Source organism: Lingula anatina, chromosome 2 (assembly GCF_051362555.1).
Source record: "Lingula anatina isolate TDL-2025a chromosome 2, LinAna3.0, whole genome shotgun sequence".
NCBI classification, from domain to species: Eukaryota; Metazoa; Brachiopoda; class Lingulata; order Lingulida; family Lingulidae; genus Lingula; species Lingula anatina.
Window position 1 is genome coordinate 32,175,145 of NC_141768.1, and position 20,900 is coordinate 32,196,044.

The 20,900-nt window shown below is 36.8% G+C and overlaps 1 protein-coding gene across 2 annotated transcripts in view; it reads left to right on the plus strand.

Moving 5' to 3' along the window:
• The first annotated feature begins 1,621 nt into the window (after positions 1-1,621).
• The window catches only part of LOC106174454 (serine/threonine-protein kinase PAK mbt), a 30,938-nt gene continuing 11,659 nt past the window's right edge, over positions 1,622-20,900 (plus strand). The window contains exons 1-5 of one of the 2 annotated variants that reach the window (XM_013556020.2): positions 1,622-1,786; positions 12,245-12,455; positions 15,957-16,475; positions 17,253-17,423; positions 18,311-18,499. In XM_013556020.2, the coding sequence (XP_013411474.1) occupies positions 12,255-12,455; positions 15,957-16,475; positions 17,253-17,423; positions 18,311-18,499 (1,080 nt within the window). In that variant the 5' untranslated portion in view covers positions 1,622-1,786; positions 12,245-12,254. The remainder of the gene's footprint in view (positions 1,787-12,244; positions 12,456-15,956; positions 16,476-17,252; positions 17,424-18,310; positions 18,500-20,900) is intronic. The other variant, XM_013556021.2, reaches the window with a different exon arrangement.

Here is a 20,900-nt window from a genome sequence, read left to right on the forward strand (position 1 = left end):
ATTTTTTATGTTGGAAGACCGTCAAAAGGGAGGATGGATCAACAAAGATAATTTGGAAGACTGTCAGAAAATATCTCTGGATCCGACCCTGACAATGTGTATAAGTATTGAAATACTCAGGGATACAGACAATTTACTAGTAGTCTGGCTGTTAGCTAAGAGAATCCTCTAAATGACACTTGACACAGCCAGTTAATCATAACTATATCTAATGATACAGCAGCATATTAGTGCATGTACTTCACCCAAACGTCTTGTGAAAGCTAGCTGTGAAAGGGAGTGAAATTATCTGAAGCATAATTACTTTAATTCTTTGATAATGATTTATCAAAGTATTTCAGTACCAATATGTGTACAATTCAATGTGATAAGGGCCTTACACAAATGATAATTATATATGGTACAAAATTTGCCAGTTCAGGTGAAGTAAAAAAAAAAAATAACAAGGAATATGTACAACTGTATAAGGTTGCATATAAACTACTGTAGTCAAAATTTTAAAAAGAAAAGAAATAGATTCATAAAAAAAGATTGTCTTTCTTCCAGCAAGAAGATTTTTGTTCTCTGGATACATCAAAACATTGAATAAATAAGAAGGTATCTTTAAAAACCTGTATGAATAGACCTTTTCTCCCTCTATAATTTACATAATGGCCTTATCTAAAAGAAACAACAATAAAATGTACTGCTGTATGGAAGGTCTAGGGCTCTTGCCATCATCTGAAAAGGGGAAATTAAACAGGAAATCAAATGTTGCAACTTCATGGAGACATTTATTAGTATTCAGTAAGTCTTTTTGAAACATCCAAATGACTTAACTTTCTCTCAAAAGACAGTCAAATGAAGTGAATACATCTCTGGTTGAATTTTAATTAAAAATCAGTATCATAAACTTAGTAACAAATTAAACTTAGTAATAAAATTACTTTAGTATTTTTAAATAAATTCCTAAAAATAATGAGTATGTATGCCATAGCATACACAAGGCAATTTTATTATATATATCAAGAAAGTAAACAGATTTTAGTCAATTTCTTATTATCTATTTTATTTTATTTCTATTAATTAATTACTGTTATTTTTTGCATACTACTGTAGTAACGTTATAGACTAGTGATAGATCAAGATGACAGCTGAGCATGTGTCCACGCATTTGATGAAAATGAAATTAAAGAGGCTAAAATGTTATGGTACATAATGTATTTCTGATGTATAAAACTTTGAATATGACCATGTTTTATAATTTCAGGAAAATAATATTATATAGTTAATTTCTTAAAATCCATTTAAAATATGAGAATCCAACCCCCCCCCCCCCCACACACACACACACATACAAAAATACTAAAAATCGTTAAAGTTTAAAACCGTGGGCATAAATTTGCCCCGTAAGTTTAACGAGGATACTGCAATTAAGTCAGCATTTAAGCCCATTACAATGATCAACAAAATACTCCCAAAAAGCTTTGCCTCAGACTGGTGAAGGAAATAACGACTGCTCCCTGACTAACATTGATTTCTGCATGGTCTACCAGAACCTATGGTACAACCTGTACAACCATATAGAAGCGGCTAAATATTAAACCAGAAAGACAGAAATCAACATTATTAACGCACTTTAAATGTTATGCATGGTGGGTTTTCCCTCAACATGTAATGATAAATAAGACCTGCTCCCTATCGTAGCCTTGCAAGTGCCCGGATGTTTTCAACACTCAAGATTCAAGATGGCGACAGTTGAAGGGGTTTGAAGCTGGGATATTTTATCTATTATTTCAAAAGACTGGTAAGCACTGGCGATATTTTAGGAGCATAATCATAAATCATCCGTAAAAACTTACCGTTGAGTATAGATATGAGCATGGGAAAGGTTAATGTGTAGGGCTTGAAAAAGTTTCAAGTTTGACCTACTTTGTCGGTAAGTGCACTTTTGAAATGCGAGCAGGTGCCCGCCCATTAATGCCCTATGTAGCAAAGTTTCAAGAAAATTTGGGATCATTTTCGTAAAACAAGTCAATTTTCAGATCGCATGCTTAAACAAAATTGTGTGATATTTTTGTATGAGCCCATTCTTGAAAGAGTTATATTATGTACGTGAGTTGGCATAGTATTTAGTAGTAGTCACCGTTTCTCGTGGAATGCATATTATTATCAGCCATCGACTGTGAATCATCGACCAGACACTACGACAATTACAGTTATTTACCCCCTCATGTTTTAAAATTTATTTATAAAGTGCCACAAAAAATTTTAATGTCTAAATAATGTCTGAAATATCTGATTGTGTCGATCGGTTGAGTAAACTGTATGATTGGTGCAGTGTACTAAATCCAAAGTTTCTATGCTTCATCAAAAACTTCTGTGGTAATGATTTATGACTCCTTTTGAAGATAAATGCCTTGCTCTAACAATGGCTGTCTGAGAATGAGATTTATAAGGACAAAACAATGTTTAATATATGAAAGCTTCTCTTATTGAGACTTCTAAAATTGATATCTGTATTTCCATCCAAATTTAATAATCTTTGTGTACAGTTCCTCCTATGCACCATTTTAAAAAGTGAAAACATGGCATATGAATAATAATAGCCTTCTTTATTTTCAAAGCTATTTAGATCTACATTGAGTTTACTGTAAAAGTTATTATCTGTGTACTGATCCACACAAGTATGCTGTTATTATGTTTGTTTGCCTTGTGTTACAATAGACAATTTCTGAAGTACTAGCTAGTATTAAGAGAGTACATGAAACTACAGTTTTCCTTGTAGCTATAATTGATTGTACAGAAGGCTGTTGATATTTTTGAATTGCCATTTCAAGTATGTGTTATATCTAGACAAATGTCTGAACTCTGCTTAACTGCAAAATATTACTTCAAAATTACTTCTTATTTCAGATAATAAAAGTTATTTTGTATGTTGTCCAATCAAAAAAGTGAAAAAGCAGGCATGCCTCCCTGCTCTTTTTACATTATTAGGATTTAAGTTTGTTTGTTTTTTATTAGAGAAAAATGTGGATTATAGATCATAACATCATGTTATCATATTATAAAATCTGTCTCTGCAAGCTCTTTAATCTGGGATCGTATGTGCTTGATGTTGCACTCATTTTTTGCCATCAAACTGTCACCAGTAGGACAAATCTTAATGAGAGCTGCTGGTTGATGTCAACTCTCAAAATTGGTGAAAGCATTAATGCTAATTAGCAGACTTGCAAATTGATTTGGTTCTAAATGACTGGCCAATCATTTAGAACTCCAGGCCTTCAGGTACATTTCATAAGGAACTATAGATGTCTGTCAAGCACTTTCATTTGAAAGGTTTTTAGATTTAAAGGGATAATGACTCTTCATATGAGATCTATATTTCATAGTAAAAACATTGTGAACAACTCATAGAAATAAAACATATTCTGTTTTACCACAAAAACAGCAGTTACAGCTATTATTCTGATATCTGAGCTTGTCTTTAAAGTTTAGACCATGTTACCTCCATTGATGGCTATACTCCGTTATAATCTCTTAAGAGATTATAAAAAAAAAACTTTTTAGAAAAAAAACAGGGACTAACTTTTAATGTAAAAATGGATTCATTAACATTTGGTAAATATGGGAAAATTGTTGTTTGCTCTAGGAAAATTCATTTTTTGTCCAGAACGAAGAGTTATTATCCCTTTAATGGTCCGACTTGGAATCAGTTAGTAGCTTTGCAGAATATGTTGGCATAGAAAATATGACTTTGGGAAATTTTCAAATGTGTATAGTACACCTTTGAGATAAATTATCATATTTTGATAGTGGCAACAAAAGACCTTTTATAATCTTTTCTTTTGTTTATAAATAATATATAGAAAACACACGGACTGCTCTAAAATATATCGGCTGCAGTTGGCTATTTATAGTAGTTCAAGCATTGACCTAATTACCCCAAAACTAAAGCATTAAATTCCCTGTCTCAGATCAGGGAATTATATATTGGATATAATTCCCTGTTCAGATTAACATGATTGAATAGCTAGCTAAGCAGCAATCACCTAATTGAATTAAGGGCTAGTTAAGATGGATTAAGTACCCAAATTAAATACATTCTGGATACATTATCGGAAATTAGGTCTGTAGTTGGCTTTTTATATACCCATTTGCCTTACTGTGTTATTTGTACGTTGCCTGCCTAAGTCCATGTTCTAGCTTATACTACTTCATCCATTTCTGTTTTATAGTTTGGTACTGGCTTTGTATTGAAATTTTTATTATCACTGCAGTATTGCACAAAAATTATTATTATTACCATAACTTAAGTATTTTTTATGTAATGAGGGTATAAGTTCTATTTATATCCTAATTTTTAGCTGTGGGTACTTAAGTTTGGCAGAGGATGACTAGCCATTTTAGCCATAGACCATAATACTTCTAGATAATTTATTGCACACTTTTTCCTTGCTCACTCATTTGTGTGATGCGACAGGACTTTCCTGTGCACTGGGCTGCACTCACAACAGAATAAAAAAGTTCCCTAAGCCAAGTACACACTTAAAGGAATAACAACTCTTCATTTTGGTGGGAAAAGTGCCATAAAACAGATTTCCCTGTGGTAAACAATGATTTTCCCTTACTTCCCAGTGGTTAATGAATCCGTTCCTATATTCGAAGTTAGTGAATTGTTTTAAAAGTTTTTTTTTTTTTTTGTAATTTATTATCTCTAAAGAGATTATTGCAGGGGTTAGCCATCTATGAAGGTCCACATGGTCCAATGACAAGCACACTGACAGTTTTCAGAATAATTGTGATTAAACACTGTTGTATTTTTGTGTTGCTTACGTATTCAGAACAGAGGGCTAACAGATCCGCGGAGCAAATATGGCCTGCCTTCTTGATGCGTGTTGCGTTATCCCTACAGGGAACCTATTTAGTGTCTAATTAAATTGGGAATTAAGCAGCAAGCTTTTTAGTGTGTTGCCATATTTGATCCATGATCTGTTTGTCCACTGTTCTGAATGTGTTCAATGTATGTATTGTGGAATTTTGAATCATATGAAGAGTTGTTGTTCCTTTAAGGGACCGTTCACATGGAAAATCTATTTTCTAAAAATCTAAAAATCTATTTGCGGTATCTTGTGATCACGGTCTGTGCCCTGAATACCCCACGGCGTAATTACAGGCAGCACGAGCCAGTTACTTCCAAAGCTGTTATAAATTCTCTGCGTTGCCAGTAATTACACCGCGGGGTATTCAGGGCACAGACCGTGATCACTAGATACCCCCAATAGATTTTTAGATTTTTAGAAAATAGATTTTTCATGTGAACGGTCCCTAAGTTTATCACCCCCTAGCTGCCCAAGGATGCATGTCATTCAATTAACATGATTGCATATCAGTGAGAGCTCTTGTGGAGTTGGATTGATTTACCTAGTTTGATAGTTTTATTGGGAATGCATCCTTTGATTCCTTATTAATATATATATATGACTTATTTGCACACCTTGTAATATTGAGAACCAAATTCACTCCGTTTTTCTCATCCTTTATATATATGTGTGTGTGTGTGTGTGTGTGTGTGTGTGTGTGACTTATTTGCACAACTTGTAATGTTGAGAACCAAATTCACTCCGTTTTTCTCATCCTATTTAGATTCCATAATACCATGCAGAGGCTGTCTAAAACCCACCTCTGGTGTCTGGAGGAGTACATGTGGTCTAAAACAGCATTGTAGTAGATCAAGTGTCTTTTTCCTTCCATAAACATGTTTCTTCTCCCCAGGTTGTCTTGGGCTTGAAGGGAAAGAATGTGAACTGGCTGCCAGTAGAACTAGTAGTTTTTTGGGTGCTTGTGCATTGATGGTCAGATTGGCAATAACAAGAGTTAGGCTTTTTTGAGTGGCTGGATTAAATTGGATCTGACAATATGGCTGTTCACAATGAACTTTACTTTTCAGTTCTAAAAAAATTATCTTCAGAACAAACTTGTTGGTTTCTTGAACAGTTCATGTGAATGTCCAAAACAAATGATACACTTGAACTTGGCATATGCTAAAACTTAATTTGCAGTCTGGGCTGTAGGTGAAAAAGAGCATGTAAAATATGAGCAAAGATAAAGAAACTTCTACTAGTATGCATGTAAATACTACAGAAGCAATCATAAGATTTTGAGTTATGATGCACATTAATTATCTTGTTTACAGAAGTTGTCCTCTGAAAAGATTCACACTTAGGGCCCATTTAAAACCTAAATGAGTAAAATCTGTGTTGCAATATGCTTCATCTTATTTCTACTGGACCACAGACAGAGAAATAATATAATTTGTGAGATTTTGTAAGAGATCTACCGTGTTAGAGCACTTGTCACTCCCCCTGCCCCAGTCATTTGCTGCCTTGTATTCTGGGTGAGCAGTGGCAGTGCATTAAATATTTATACAGAAGTTTTGATTAACACCTCGTCTATTGGAATGAGTTGAATGCCAGCACACTTTACCTTAACATACTTTTCTTATGTTGTGGTAATATTGATGGTATTATAAGATGCATTTGGACAATTGTGGTTTAGCACCAGTATTGACTGACAAAGAAAACACGTGAAAGCACACTGGGCTGTATTTGTTCATGAAGAGACAGTTGAGTAATTCGTTTGATGCACCTTTTATTCAACTAGACAGGAAGACACTGATAAATGCTGGGTTTTCCATGTCTTTTCTGCTCTTAAAAAAGAATGCAGTAAGAAGTAGATTTACTCAGAAGAGGGACACTTAAAGGAGAGGAAGCATTTCTTGAAAAAGGAAACTTTTCTTGTATCTGAAAAGTGTTAAATATTTATTCACTCCCCCCAGTGTTTCTTCATTTATTTGATTTATGGATCTGAATTTTGGCTGCCAAGTGAAAAATAATTTGTGCAATTGTGTTAAAGTCTCATTACAGTGAGTCTAAACAGTGTAGGGAAGATATTTTCTGCCTTTGAATAGTTTGTTTCTTAGACAAAAGATGACAATTTAGAAAGAAATATAACATGACAATATTCAATACTATTTTGAACTTGGCCTGTCTAGGTGCTATCAGCTTACCCTGTCTCTGTCATCTAGGTCACAGATACCATCTCTCTCATATCATAGGGCCTATGTGTATTCCGACAGAACACAGTTATGTTACATACTGTATACTGACATGCTTTGTTCAAGTGTGTGCATGTGTATGACCAGTAAGTTTACTGTTGGCATGTTTAATAAAACACTAGATTTATATCATGTTATACGTACACATACAACCTCTAGACCTGCATATGTCATAGGTGTTTGAAGTGCGTTTTATTAGTTTCCTGGAATATCCTTTTTTTTTTTTTTTTTTTTTTTTTTTTTTTTTTTTTAAGGAAGAATTATAGAAAGATTAGTCATACTCCTTGCTTTATATGGTCTGCTTGCTCTTGCCTGTCAAAGTCACCTTTCTGGTGCATAACTTAATACAGGGTCCCAGGTCACAAATATGCAGTTGTCATATGTAATTTCAGAGTGCATGAAATATATATATATTCATGACTGTAATCCCTGGCCCCTGGCACTAGAAGAAGTAGAGGATATCTAGGCAGAAGCATATATAGCTTGTGCTTTATGTAACCTGGGGGGAAATTCACAAATGAGTTTTTAAGACTAAAAATTTTTGAGTTTTTGGATACATTTCCTTAGTAAACCACTTAAATAGGGTGACTTTTGGTTTAAAACATAAGCCATGCTTTGAATGGCCAATGAGTAAGGCATTGGCCTGTAGCATACAATGTGTGTGCATGCCTGCATGTGGGCTTGTTTTGCCATTGTGAGATGGATCTTTACATTCCACATTACTTAATAATTTCCTCACATTTTGAACTTTACAAATTTGAAAATATTGATCTCCTTTTGTCATTTTCTTGGGTTCTCCCCGTTAATTCCCAGGACCTCTTTTTGTCTCTCTTTTATGCCATTTTATATGTAGTTGCCCTGAAATATATAAGTGCCCTGCAGATGCTAAGATTGATGTACTTGTTGCAGTTGTGATTGATAACTTTGTATACTTCAAAACGAGTGTACTGCAACAGGTCTGGAGAATTGCTAAGAGGCAATACTACAAGTGACTGCAGGTCCTCTTTGATTGATGAGATTGTCCCAACAATAGGCAGCTGTGTGTGTGTGGACAAGGTCATATGCACTTTGATGATAGTCCTAAAAAAAAAGAAGAATGAAAGAGCAAAACAAAAAGAGGAGGGGGTGGTGGTAAAGAATTTTACTGAAACTGATGTTGAAATCCAAGTATTGTAAACAATCAGAATCAGTGGGGGCAAAGGATTGTAAACAAAATGGTTGAAGGTAAATATAAAGGGATCTTGTATACAGTTATTGTGTTAATTGAGCAATAAAATAGTTTTCTGCAGCCAATATGTACAATATTTCCCTTTGAAAAATCTCTCAAAATGATAAATATCCTGGGCAGAAAGATTGTACCTTCCAAGAAAATCTAACCTTACATTCATTTTGTAAAAATATGAACATGGAAGTGAAATATATAGAATTTAATGATGACAAAAAGAATAATTCACAGTGACAGTCAGATGGTCATTAAAGGCATAATAACTCTTTGTATGAGACCTATATTTCACAATAAAAACCTTGTGAATAACTCATAGAAATATAATATATTCTGTTTTACCACAAAAACAGCAGTTATAGCTTTTATTCTGATATTTGAACTTGTCTTTAGACCACGTGACCTCCATTGATTTCTATACTCTGTTAAAATCTCTTAAGAGATTTTAACAAAAAACCAAACTTTTTAGAAAAAAACCAGGGACTAACTTTGAATGTAAAAATGGATTCATTAACCATTGGTAAGTATGGGAAAATTGTTGTTTACTCCAGGAAAATTCATTTTTTGGCCGAAACGAAGAGTTATTATTGCTTTAATGTCTTGAAGGCCTACAAACATAGCAAAAATACACAATTTGCATTTTCCAAAATACATGTTTTTTTGATCATTGAATCATAATCTTTTTTCTTAAATGCTCATTTTTAGATCATTAAATTATAATATTTTCTGCAAAATATACAAAGAAGACCCATTGTAAGCAACTAGATCAGTATCTGTGACGTATCATTATGATATGTTACTGACCCATATGTACCAGGATTGTTCTTGTTCCTTCAGTTACAGCATGGACTGGTGTGTACCACATTCTGCCACATATTACAACAGGTGGAGGTGTACATTTGCACCAGTGTTGTCATTACCTGGTAGATAACCCCTGCTTGTCGCTTTAAAACCTGAAGTAATCAAAATGTGTAGAAAATGACTACAACCAGTTTTGAAAAGTAAACATATAATAAAAACTGATTCATGTTTTGGCACTACAGAGTAGTTGACTTACTACCAGTGCTGGATGTCTATTAAACAACTAATCAAGAAGTTATAATGAGAAGGAGTAGAAACGGGACATCAATTATCTCTCTCGTCCAATCAGATCGCAGCATTCTTTTCAAAGCGGCGTCCTTTGAAATTCGATCCTCGTAACTGGTCTAATCCTCCGCTCGCCTCCGCGTGACTCAAGACGGAGAAGCTGAACCAGTGCGTATACGTCTTGATTTATTCATGTTTAATGCGAATATTTGGAAGTTATACTTAGAAAGACGCCAAGTCGAGCGATATAAAGGTGAGTGAGAGTTGATAATCTGCTTTGAGCATTGTTTTATGTTCATACGGTGGCTGTCAGTCAAATTTGTCAGTGCAGAAAGCAGCGTTAGTTCGAAGATCTGAGGCCGATTCAGCGGGACCTCCATGTTTAGGACTTTTTTCTTCTTAAGTGCGTGATGTATGCACATAATTTATGTTTTTCTGGTTAGTTAAGCACGTGCATCATTACAATACATCCCTTTAGTATTAAATGAGTCAATCCTTTAGATGAAAAACATCGTTTCAAATAGACAACTTTTCATCCTATTTTTTCAAAATGGCGGGTCCCTAAATTGGTTAGAGACAGTTGGGTGACAGTTTGGGACAATTTTTGGTAATTTTAACGTGGTGTATGCAGATAATTTATGTTTTTCTGGTTAGTTAAGCACGTGCACCATTACAATACATCATAGTGATATTAAATGAGTCAATCCTTTAGATGAAAAACATCGTTTCAAATAGACAACTTTTCATCCGACTTTTTCAAAATGGCGGGTTCCTTAAATTGGTTAGAGACAGTTGGGTGACAGTTTGGGACAATTTTTGCTAATTTTAACGTGGTGTAAGCACATAATTTATGTTTTTCTGGTTAGTTAAGCACGTGCACCATTACAATATAACATTGTGATATTAAATGAATCAATCCTTTAGATGAAAAACATCATTTCAAATAAACAACTTTTCATGGGACTTTTTCAAAATGGTGGGTCCAAAATTTGATGACAGGGAACTCTCGGAATTTTTTCAATTTTTCATTGCAATATGATGTTTGCAGAGTTTCGTTTAGGATATAGAGTTATATTTTGTAATGAATTCCGCACTTACTCATTTCAGGTTGAAGAGAATGCAGGTGAAAGATCTTTAGTTTTGCTGGCAGATGTACATGTAGCCATAATTGAACAGTCAAAATGATTGTTTCCAGCAGCAACTTGATGAGGCACAAGGCTCTGTTTTCTTACCACCACTAATATTAAACTATAGTGCACAAGAGGTGCAAGTTTTAAAAGGGAATTTAGTGGTCCAAGTTTTAAAAGGGAATTTAGTGTTCACTGGCTAATTGTCTAAAGTATAAAATAAAATAATCACCACATCAAAATAAAAACTAACCATTTTTGTATTGCTTTAATCACTGTTGGGTGTAACAATATTGATATATTTTCATTGCTGGTACTTTGTTTTAGATAATATACAAGTTGCTCGAATGTTGAAATAAAGCAATATCAATCAATAAAAATATTTCTTTGTTTTTTTCTTCTAATGAATTTAAACTATCAGTCTACTATTAGTTGGCCTCATGTAATAGACAAAGATATAAACAAAAATATGTATTGATGAAATTTCATTTAGAATCATACTAAGTGCAAAAACTTATTTACATTTCCCAAATTTTCCTGTTTAAGCTCTACCTGGTATATAAGCAATAATGTGCCAAAAAAGAAAGAAACGAGGCTGGCATACGGAAATTGCAAGTACTACTGTTTTGTGTACACGGCTGTGAATTGAATGTGTCATTCCTAGATGAAGGTAAATTTCCTTTACACGCCTTTACACGACAAAAATAATTTAAAATAAATATGAGACTTCTACAGGTGCAAATTTTAGCGTTGAAGGTGGGTTTGTGAAATTGTTCTCATACATTCTTGATGTGAAACTAAATTTTGTATAACTGATCGGCTCTAGATCAAATGAAGGTGTATCTTGCATAATTTGAGTTTTATTTCCCGAAATGGTTGCGTCCAGGCTTGAAATCTCTCTCTACACCTTTCTGTAATCCCACCATGTTTTCTCTGTGAGATTATTAGAGACTTCGCGAGGCTTTATCCCAATTGGCTGAAGCAACCCACGTGAATGGTCTTTTGAATATGTATTAGGCACAAGCTCTCCCTAAGACCACAAGCTGGGTAATTATTAGGATTAAGCCCGTTACGAGGATAGGATGAAAGGAAACCCCTTGTTTCTACTCCTTCTCATTATAACTTCTTGAACTAATAAAGGAAGGTAGTGGATTGCTTACACTGGCAACTGCTTCAACAGACCCACATGCCAAGAATGCCCTTTTCTTTCTTTAAGCATTAATTAAGACCTACTTCTTGTTGCCTTGGTGAGTAATGAAAAAAATTTTGCACCCTGTAGTGGCTATTATATCCATGGCAACTGAACAAAACATGCTGTTTGCTTACTCCAAATGTGGTATCAGGAGAACATGCCAACCAGGTGCCAGTTCCTTTGTTGTGAAGTTTTTTTGTCTCCTTATATTTGAAAGGAAAAATAATATATATATTTTTTTTTCTTGTACATTTTATCATATTGTAATGACTCTGACTTTATATCACGCAAGATGAATGCATAATTTGTCAGAATAAATTGAAAATATTGAAAAAGGAACTGTTAAGCTCAGTTGATTCTGCTTTGAATGTGTATTCTTAAAAAAAAGAGTAAAAGGCCTCTAAAGACTTCCTGACTCCCATGAAAAATGAAAATTTACTCAGAAAAATAACTGATGTTAAACTTAATAGTATTCCTTAACCTATCAACTATTAACCAGTCCATACTTGTTTTTTCTTCAGATAGATCATCATGTTTGCCAAGAAGAAGAAACGGCCAGAAATCTCTAGTCCTATCAACTTTGAGCACCGCGTACACACTGGGTTTGACACTCTTGAAGGGAAGTATGTGGGCCTACCACCTCAATGGGCAAGCATCATCGGGAACGCACGGAGACCACAGCCCATCATTGACCCCATGGAGGTCACTTCCACAGAGGCTGCACCACACAAGGTAATTTTCCCCACGTATTGGTTAACTTTTTGTGCAGAGAAAACTTATTGTCACGTTTGTGCTCAGGCCTAGCTTACTGGAATACTGAGGGAACTGAAATGTGTTCCAAAGCTTTGAAGCTCAACTTTGTGGCATGTGGTTAAATTATGGAACCAACCAGGTAAGTTATTCATGAGGAGGACCAAATATAAAATGGAAAGGCAATGATTTATGAGAAGTGTCCAGTAACCAGGTTTATCCACTTCCTTTTATTATCCTCCCTTAAAATTTCAACACCTTGATATTTGTATTCAAATCAAAACCTGTGTTGTCTGGTCTTTGTCATAAGGTTTTCTTTTTTTGGAAGGTAAACATTCAGCATTTAGTAATGATCTCACCTATTGTTCACTAAACTATAATTGGGGTAGGAAATTGGAGCTTTAGCATCAGGCTTTTATGAGTAAAATACACGTTAGCAATTGGAGTCTTTCTGTGTGCATGGAAAAAAAAAGAATGCTGAAAGGCAGGACTTCAAGTTGACTACACAGCGCAGTGTGATATTTTTTACTCGATGAAGCAGACCACAACCAGTGATGAGGTCACACTTAGATAGCAGTTGACGGCTGCCATGTTTGGAGTCTATTTCCTCAGGTGCGCTATCTGCTGCTGTATAACACTGCTGTGTCTCCTGATTGAGGTACTGCTGGTCAAAGTCTTAGTGTCTTGAAAGTCTCAAGTCTTTTTATAAGGTTTTAGTTGTCATGTCAGCTTGCTGCTGTAAACTAAACATAGTGGTTTGGCCTTATAATATGTCTCAGTCAGTTTGCCGAGGCCAAATGTGAGGGGTACTTGGCTAATGTAAAATGTTTTCAAGATATGTGCCAAGGAGTGCTTTAGTTTAAACTTGGCAAACTATATAGAACATAAAATGTTCCTTTAATATCAAAGGTGATTCAGTGTGACATAAGTCAGTGAAAGTAAAATATGTACAGTGGTTATTTGCCATTATAAATTTGGGTTTTATTAAGCATGCACAAGCACCCACATACTTTCCCCTTTCAGTTTCTACAAGGTTTTAAATTTTTGACATACAGTGATACTGTAAATAGACATGTTACCCAAGGTTATATTTGCTAACAGGAGGATGCCACAAATGTTTGTCCCCAGATGGGATATTTTGTGAATGGTGTCTACCTCTAGATATGACACACATTGATAGTTGTCACCACATGTCCTAACAACAACTTGTACAATTTGTGTGCTCCTCAGTTCTGAGTATGTCACATATCATGACATATGTGATGTCACACAATGTCACATGTCAGCTGTCACAGGAACGACATTAACCCCTAAATGTGAAACTGATCCCCATGTTGTGCATATACTAGTACCATATATGTTTAGAAGTAACATCTACTTGTGATGTTTATCACCGCATGTCATGTGTTCCCATATTGAGCAGACTGTGTTTCCCAGGATGTGACACTCATACTAGATGTTGTTACCACATGTAATGTACCCTGTTGTCCATGCTGCATTATAAACCTGACAGTGTGGCATAATTTTGGTTTCACAGTACATCACACATCCATGTTGGGATTCTGTGTGACAACTGTGCTGTAAAGAAGATTGCAGTGTAACAACCATTCTTTTGCTGTGGAATAAATTAGTACTTAGTAGTCTTAATATAGGTTAATAAGTTTGTTACACCAAAAGTAATGTTTCAGACTGATGCATACTATATTTGGGTTTGTTAACAGTCCCTAATGACATATATTTAGCCATTTTCGGGTGTTAAGTTAGCTCTGGTGTGAACACTTTTGACAGTGTGACAGGAAGCTTGTTACAGGCATGAATGATGATGGGACAGTGGGTGGATTTATATGGTAATGATGTCACAGTGGGACACCTATTATGTCACATATACAGTCATTATCCATCTACTTGTAATTATTATCATAACTTACATATGTTGATAGGTTATGTAGTTAATATGGCCGGAGAACATGTTTTTGTTTTAAGAAAGATGCTTTATCTAAAGTTAATGACAAATGGTTCTCTAATTCCAAAACTGAGTATAATTTTTAAAAAATGATTGTAGGGAAATAAAAATAAAACTGAAAAAAAAAGAAAAAAAGCAAGGTTAATAATTGCTGTCTTTCTCTTCTGTTAAAAGTAGACTTGATAAGGTTATTTGATTCTTTCATTTTGGAAATGTTGATAACATTAGTGTACTCCAGTAACAAAATATCTATTAACTTCCTCCCCACTCCCCTATAGAACGCAGTATTAGAGAATCTGATGCCAGTTGGTCTTTTGCCATTTGAATTTTTCAGTACTGTAAAAGTTCCTGCTCCCCACCCAATTCCTTACAGGTGCCAGTATGAATGTTAGGATTGCTTATCTAGAATAGAAACTTTCTCATGGAGCAGACCTGCTTCATTTGTGCAATGTTTTCTTATTGTATGTATTACTAGGTTCAGAAGTACATTGGGATCTATATCCTTATCCATTTAGATAATGAAAAATTAACTTTGTCATATTATGAGATGCTGCCACATCAAAAATACATTGGGGTGAATATGTTAACCCAAGCATAACGACAGCATTTTTGTGGTGAAAATCATGTTTTTGGTTTCAAACAGATCTCCCTCACTTGTACAACCATCAACACTTAACAGTAAGTACTACAACCTGGTTCCAAGGAATCTTTTTGCCTTTGTTAATGGAACTTTGTAATTAGGTGGCTAATGTCTCATAGATAAAGAATGTGCTTAACAAATGCTTGCACCACATTGTAGTTCTCATTCTTAGTCAGTGGTGTCAATTTTCCTGATATCTTTGCCAGTTTGGTACAATTTATATGCTGCAGCATTGTTCATTTATTGCATGTTCAGCTTACTAGAAAAAAAAATGTTTTATTTGCTAAATTTCAAACTGATGCCATCTTCATGAATTAAGGAATTCAAGTTCAACAAGCACCTTTAGAATTACTTAATCAAGAAATATCAACACATTATTTTGATACCCAAATAGCTGTTCGTTGAACAGCAGGTGAAGTGAGGCATGTCAGCTGTTTTCTGGTGATGGACAGAACAACTGACCAACCATCCTGACCAAGACTGGTCAGAATAACTGGCAGCAAATTCCTGCCATGTTTTAAAGAGTAGCACGAAGCAGAGTAACCAGTTAAGAATGTAGGGAGCTGGGAGAAATGAGCACATTCTGCATTACCAATATTGGTAAATTATAACAGTATAGATCCTACTCCATTATGATACAGATGATTACCATTTATTGCCCACTGTGTTTAAAAACAGCATTTTCTTGTTTGGTTATGTAATTTTCATGTAACTTAGGAATTTATTATTTTGTTTAATTTTGTAATCTGTTATCATCCCTTGTGCAACTTGTAGTTGTGCTCTGTTAATATGAGTTTATTGCCCCCTCTTGGTTATATAATTTTTGATCTGCAGGATCCTTTATGTGACACAAATTGTCAATTTCTCTTCTTGATTCTAGTCAATAATCCGAGGAGGGGACCAGAGGTCACAGATCAGCAATGGCTACCAGACAAATGCTGGCAATATTACAGTGGCAAGATCAAACTCATTACGGAAAAGCCCCCCAACCATGCGCAGGGGCGACCTCATGCGAGGTGAAAACGTGCCACCAACAGTGCACGAGTCAGGGCAGATGTCTCCTGGGGGTTATGGGGGCGGCTACAGGCAGGACTATCCACCTCCTTATCAGCCAAATGATCCCTATGGTAGTTATCCCAGGAACACAAGGGGGGAGTACCCTGGGGAACACAGAGACATGGGGTACCCTGGGGGACCAGACCCTAGGGACTATGATTATCATCAACAACAGAGGGATGGGCGTGCCCCCCCACCCAGGAGAGATGACCCCCATTACCACCACAACCAGTATCCACCTAACACAGCCAATGGAGGAAATTCTACATTACCTCGGCAACAGCCCCAGCCCCAGCATATGGGCAAACCACAGATGCCCACTGGGCCTCAACAGTATGATAGGGTAAGTTGTGTAGATGGCTCTTTAGAAAAAGTGCTTGTTTTGTGTATTTTACGTATTGTGATGTGGTTCTGATATTTCTTATATTGCAAAATATGTTGAGATTTTTCAGACATAATTTACTTTCTTATACATATTTGACATGTTAAAAGTTTTGAGATATAAAAAGTCTGATATGAAAACCTGAGTTAGAATGACATCATGTATAATTTTGATCTGCAGAGAAATTCAAGTGTTGTCTCTTTGAAATTTGGAAGGCAATGCTTTGGTGTTTTAAGTTTTACTACGTGTCACAAATGGCTATTATTTTCTTATTTCAAATAACTGTTAACCCATAGTCTAACCAGAATGGTAATACTAGGCTTAGTTCTTTTTACCTGATTATATTGTAACTTTTACTAATAGTAGCTAGAATGGGGCTGTGTACTTGGATGCACAAGTAACAAATTTCACTGGGAATCTGTTTGTGATCGTAATTGGGACAATCTTCCAGATTTTTCTTATTGGTTGTTTGCATAAAAATGGCTATAGCATTTGTTCAACTAAAAATCTGGCACATGGGACATTTGGACTTTATGTGAAAAATAGTTGTTTGAAGCACAGATAAATCTAGTTACAAATATGCAAAAGATTTGTTTAAATTCCTGCGATGGTCAAAATGGAAACCCAAACTAGCCAGATTAGTAGTTCTATACCTGCAGTAGAGATGATGAATGATTAACAGCCAGGACTGGGGGCACACTGGGCATGATAGTAGCTCTGTCTCTTGTAAATTTAAAGGGCTCACCTCCGAATAAACAGCCTCATCAACAACACTCTCCAATGCAGCCGTCACCGCCCATGGGTGTGCATCAGTCGCAATCGCCGTCGCCTCTGCCACAATCAGGGGGCAAACCTGCTCAAGGCAAACCTCAGCCTAACCCAGAAACCCAAAGGTTGTCACATGAACAGGTATGGGAGTGTTAACCAGTGCGTCAATTTGTGACAACAATTAACAGTGTGACAATGCCAAGATTTACATGGCCATGAATAACTTTATTTCTAGTTACAACCAACTCCTTACAATAAGAAAATGTCATGATCATACACCTTACCCATCAGTACCTGAAAACATGGCACACATTTGTACAGATTTAACATTGCTAACCTTAGGAATCCGGTATCAGAACTAAGGGGGAAGAGAGGCTAACATTTTAACTGAATTCTAGTACAGAAATCAATTGCAGGCAATGGATATTATTCCCTTTTGTTTTATTTTCATTTAGTTATCAGTCAGTCCTTTTCCATTTTTAAAAAGAAATGTAGACAATACTTCTGTTCTCCCCCTTCTTATTCTGTCTCTATACTGTACAGTTTTTGTGTATTATGAATTGTGTTTTACATATGATTTAATTAGTGCATATTCAATTTATCTAATGAAATTGTAATAAAGCTAAAATATGCCTCTGATCAAACTTTAGTAAAGATGCATGGTATAGCTTGCATGGCACATATGTAATTTCCTGTGCTACTGCTGTTTATTAGTGCATGTAATTTCCACATAATTATTTATTATATAGTGCCTAATTTAAGCATCTTATAAAAATTATCAAAATGAGCAATGGGATGCAGCTCATGAAGTGTGAATGGTTATGATATGTTTAGTTTAACTGTGTCTTTTTTAAGAAGAATAAAAGATACAAAATACTTGTAAAAAATGAACAAATTTGTTAGAAGCAATTGAATATTTTCATTCATCTTGGTTAAAACTTCTTTGAGCTGCTGTCCTTAGGAAAACATTGAATATCAACAGGATTTCTGATGCAATTCACTCATCTTCAGCCATTCATTTTTTCTAGTTCCGTGCTGCTCTGCAAATGGTAGTTAGCCCAGGCGACCCGCGGGAAATCTTGGACCGGTTTACAAAAATTGGAGAAGGTTCTACAGGCATTGTTTGTATCGCAGCAGAGAAGAAAACTGGCCGCCAGGTTGCGGTTAAAAAGATGGACCTACGGAAACAGCAGAGGAGGGAGTTGTTGTTTAATGAGGTGAGGGTTAGCTAGATATCTAATAGTGCTCTTTATATGTATCATTCCAGGTGTCCATCATCAACTAGATTAGTTCAATAAAGTTGAAGATATACATATTTATCTATGACGGACACCAGATTTCCCTTGCCACTGTGTAGATAACCGAGTTAGATTTTCAGCCATTATTTGTAGAGTCTTCAAAACAAACAGGATGCCCCAACTGCAATGTCCTGTGGTGGGTTGTGACTGGCAGTCACAGGACCTTGACGCTGCCTTCGCAGGAGCCTTAACTGCAGCTCTCCAAATGCATGGCCAGACTGCCCATCCGACTCAGCCGGCGCCCCAGAAACTCAAGCTGGATCCACCACAAATTTCAACAGGGTCTGATCCAGATCAGTGGTCGGCATTCACCAGGCAGTGGAACATGTACAAGGCTGGTATGAACATCGCTGAAAACATGGTAGCAACCGCCCTCTTTTACTGTTGTGATCAAGACTTACGCACAGACATTATGCGAGATCTTAGAGACAATGTTGCAAATATGGCGGAGGCAGACCTCCTAGCTGCCATAAGAAGACTAGCTGTCAAAGATGAGAGTACCCTGGTTCATCGCATACGACTGAGTAAAATGACTCAAACTCCAGGAACCAGTATTAGAACATTTTTGGCAAGCCTGAGAGGCCAAGCAGCATTGTGTCGGTATACAGCCACATGTAAAGAAGAAGGCTGCACCCATATGTTTGACTACAGTGATGAAATCATAAAAGACAACCTCATCAGAGGCATCGCTGACCCAGAAATTATGTCAGATTTATTGGGTGACCCTAAAACAGACAGGACGCTAGAGGAAACTGTATCCTTTATCGCTCAGAAGGAACAGGGAAAAGTGACCAAGAGTGCAGTCGGAGACAATGCTAATGCTGCCAGCAATGTTCAAAAATCACCACTTGTTCAAACTGATGGGAAACCGAAATGCTGGGCATGTGGTGGACTTGCCCATGGACCAAGAAACGATAGAAGAGCAAGAGCCAGGAAGTGTGAGGCATGGGGTTTCATGTGTGCCAAATGTGGTGTCAAAGGACATTATACAGACCTTTGCAGCAAATGTAACACCTGCGGTGAATGGGGCCACCGGGATAAGTCTTCAAGGTTATGCCAGCAAGGGAGAGGATATAGAAACCCGCCCAAACCACGCACTCAGACAGGTCAAACTAAGGGTACGGACCACGCTGACACCAATTATGTATTTGATCAGCTGTGTACGGCTTCCGAAAACAATCCGCCCAGGCGACATAAACCCAACAAGACTGCATTTCTTGATCACCACATATTTGACGGCCAGTGGATAGCTCGCCCATCAAAACCGCACCCAATGGTTTTAGTGAGAATGACCCCTCTACCTGCAGATCATGCTGCTTTTGGGTATCCGATGCAAGACACGTCAACACTTAAACCAGTCAACATGTCCATGATTGCGGATACAGGGTGTCAGAGCAGCATAATACCACTGAAGTCGGCTATGGCTCTAGGCATAAGGAAAGAAGACCTCTTGCCTGTTAAACTTGTGATGCGAGGTGCCATCAGAGAGAATCTGGGTGTTATGGGTGGCATTGCTGTCAGTGTCTCAGTCAAAGATGAAAACAATCACATCAGAACGTCTCGCTTGATGTGTTACGTGTCTGAATCCATTGAGAAAGCCTTCCTCTGCAGAGAGGCACTGACAGACTTGGGGATAATTAAGCCAGATTTTCCGAGTGCCACGCATATAACACACACAGCTTCAATTGGCCCCACTGACGAAGTTCCATGCACATGTCCAAGGCGCAGAGAGGAGCCACCACCATTACCCACATCTCTTCCCCCTGGCTTAAAGGCTTTGGAAGAAAATGTTGAAGTGCTTAAAGATTGGCTCCTCGACTATTATGGAGCAACAACATTTAATACGTGTGAACACCAGCCATTACCCCTGATGAAGTGTGAGCCGCTCCAACTTCATGTGGATCCAGATGCCAAACCGGTCGCAGTCCATAAGCCAGCACTTGTTCCAATTCACTGGCAAGAGAGGGTCTTTGCTGATCTTGAAAGGGATGTCCGAATAGGGGTCCTTGAACGAGTCAGCCCAAATACCCCAACAACATGGTGTTCCCGCATGGTAGTAACGGGAAAAGCCGATGGCACTCCTAGGCGAACAGTAGACTTACAGCAACTGAACCGCCACTCTGTCCGCCAAACACACCATGTGCCTACCCCCTTTCACTTAGCAAACCGCATCCCACAGGGTGTAAAAAAAACCGTGACGGATGCCTGGAATGGGTACCACTCTGTGCCTATTAGGGAGGAGGACCGGCATATCACAACATTCATCACACCATGGGGCCGTTACAGATACAAGGTAGCACCTCAGGGGTTTTTAGCCAGT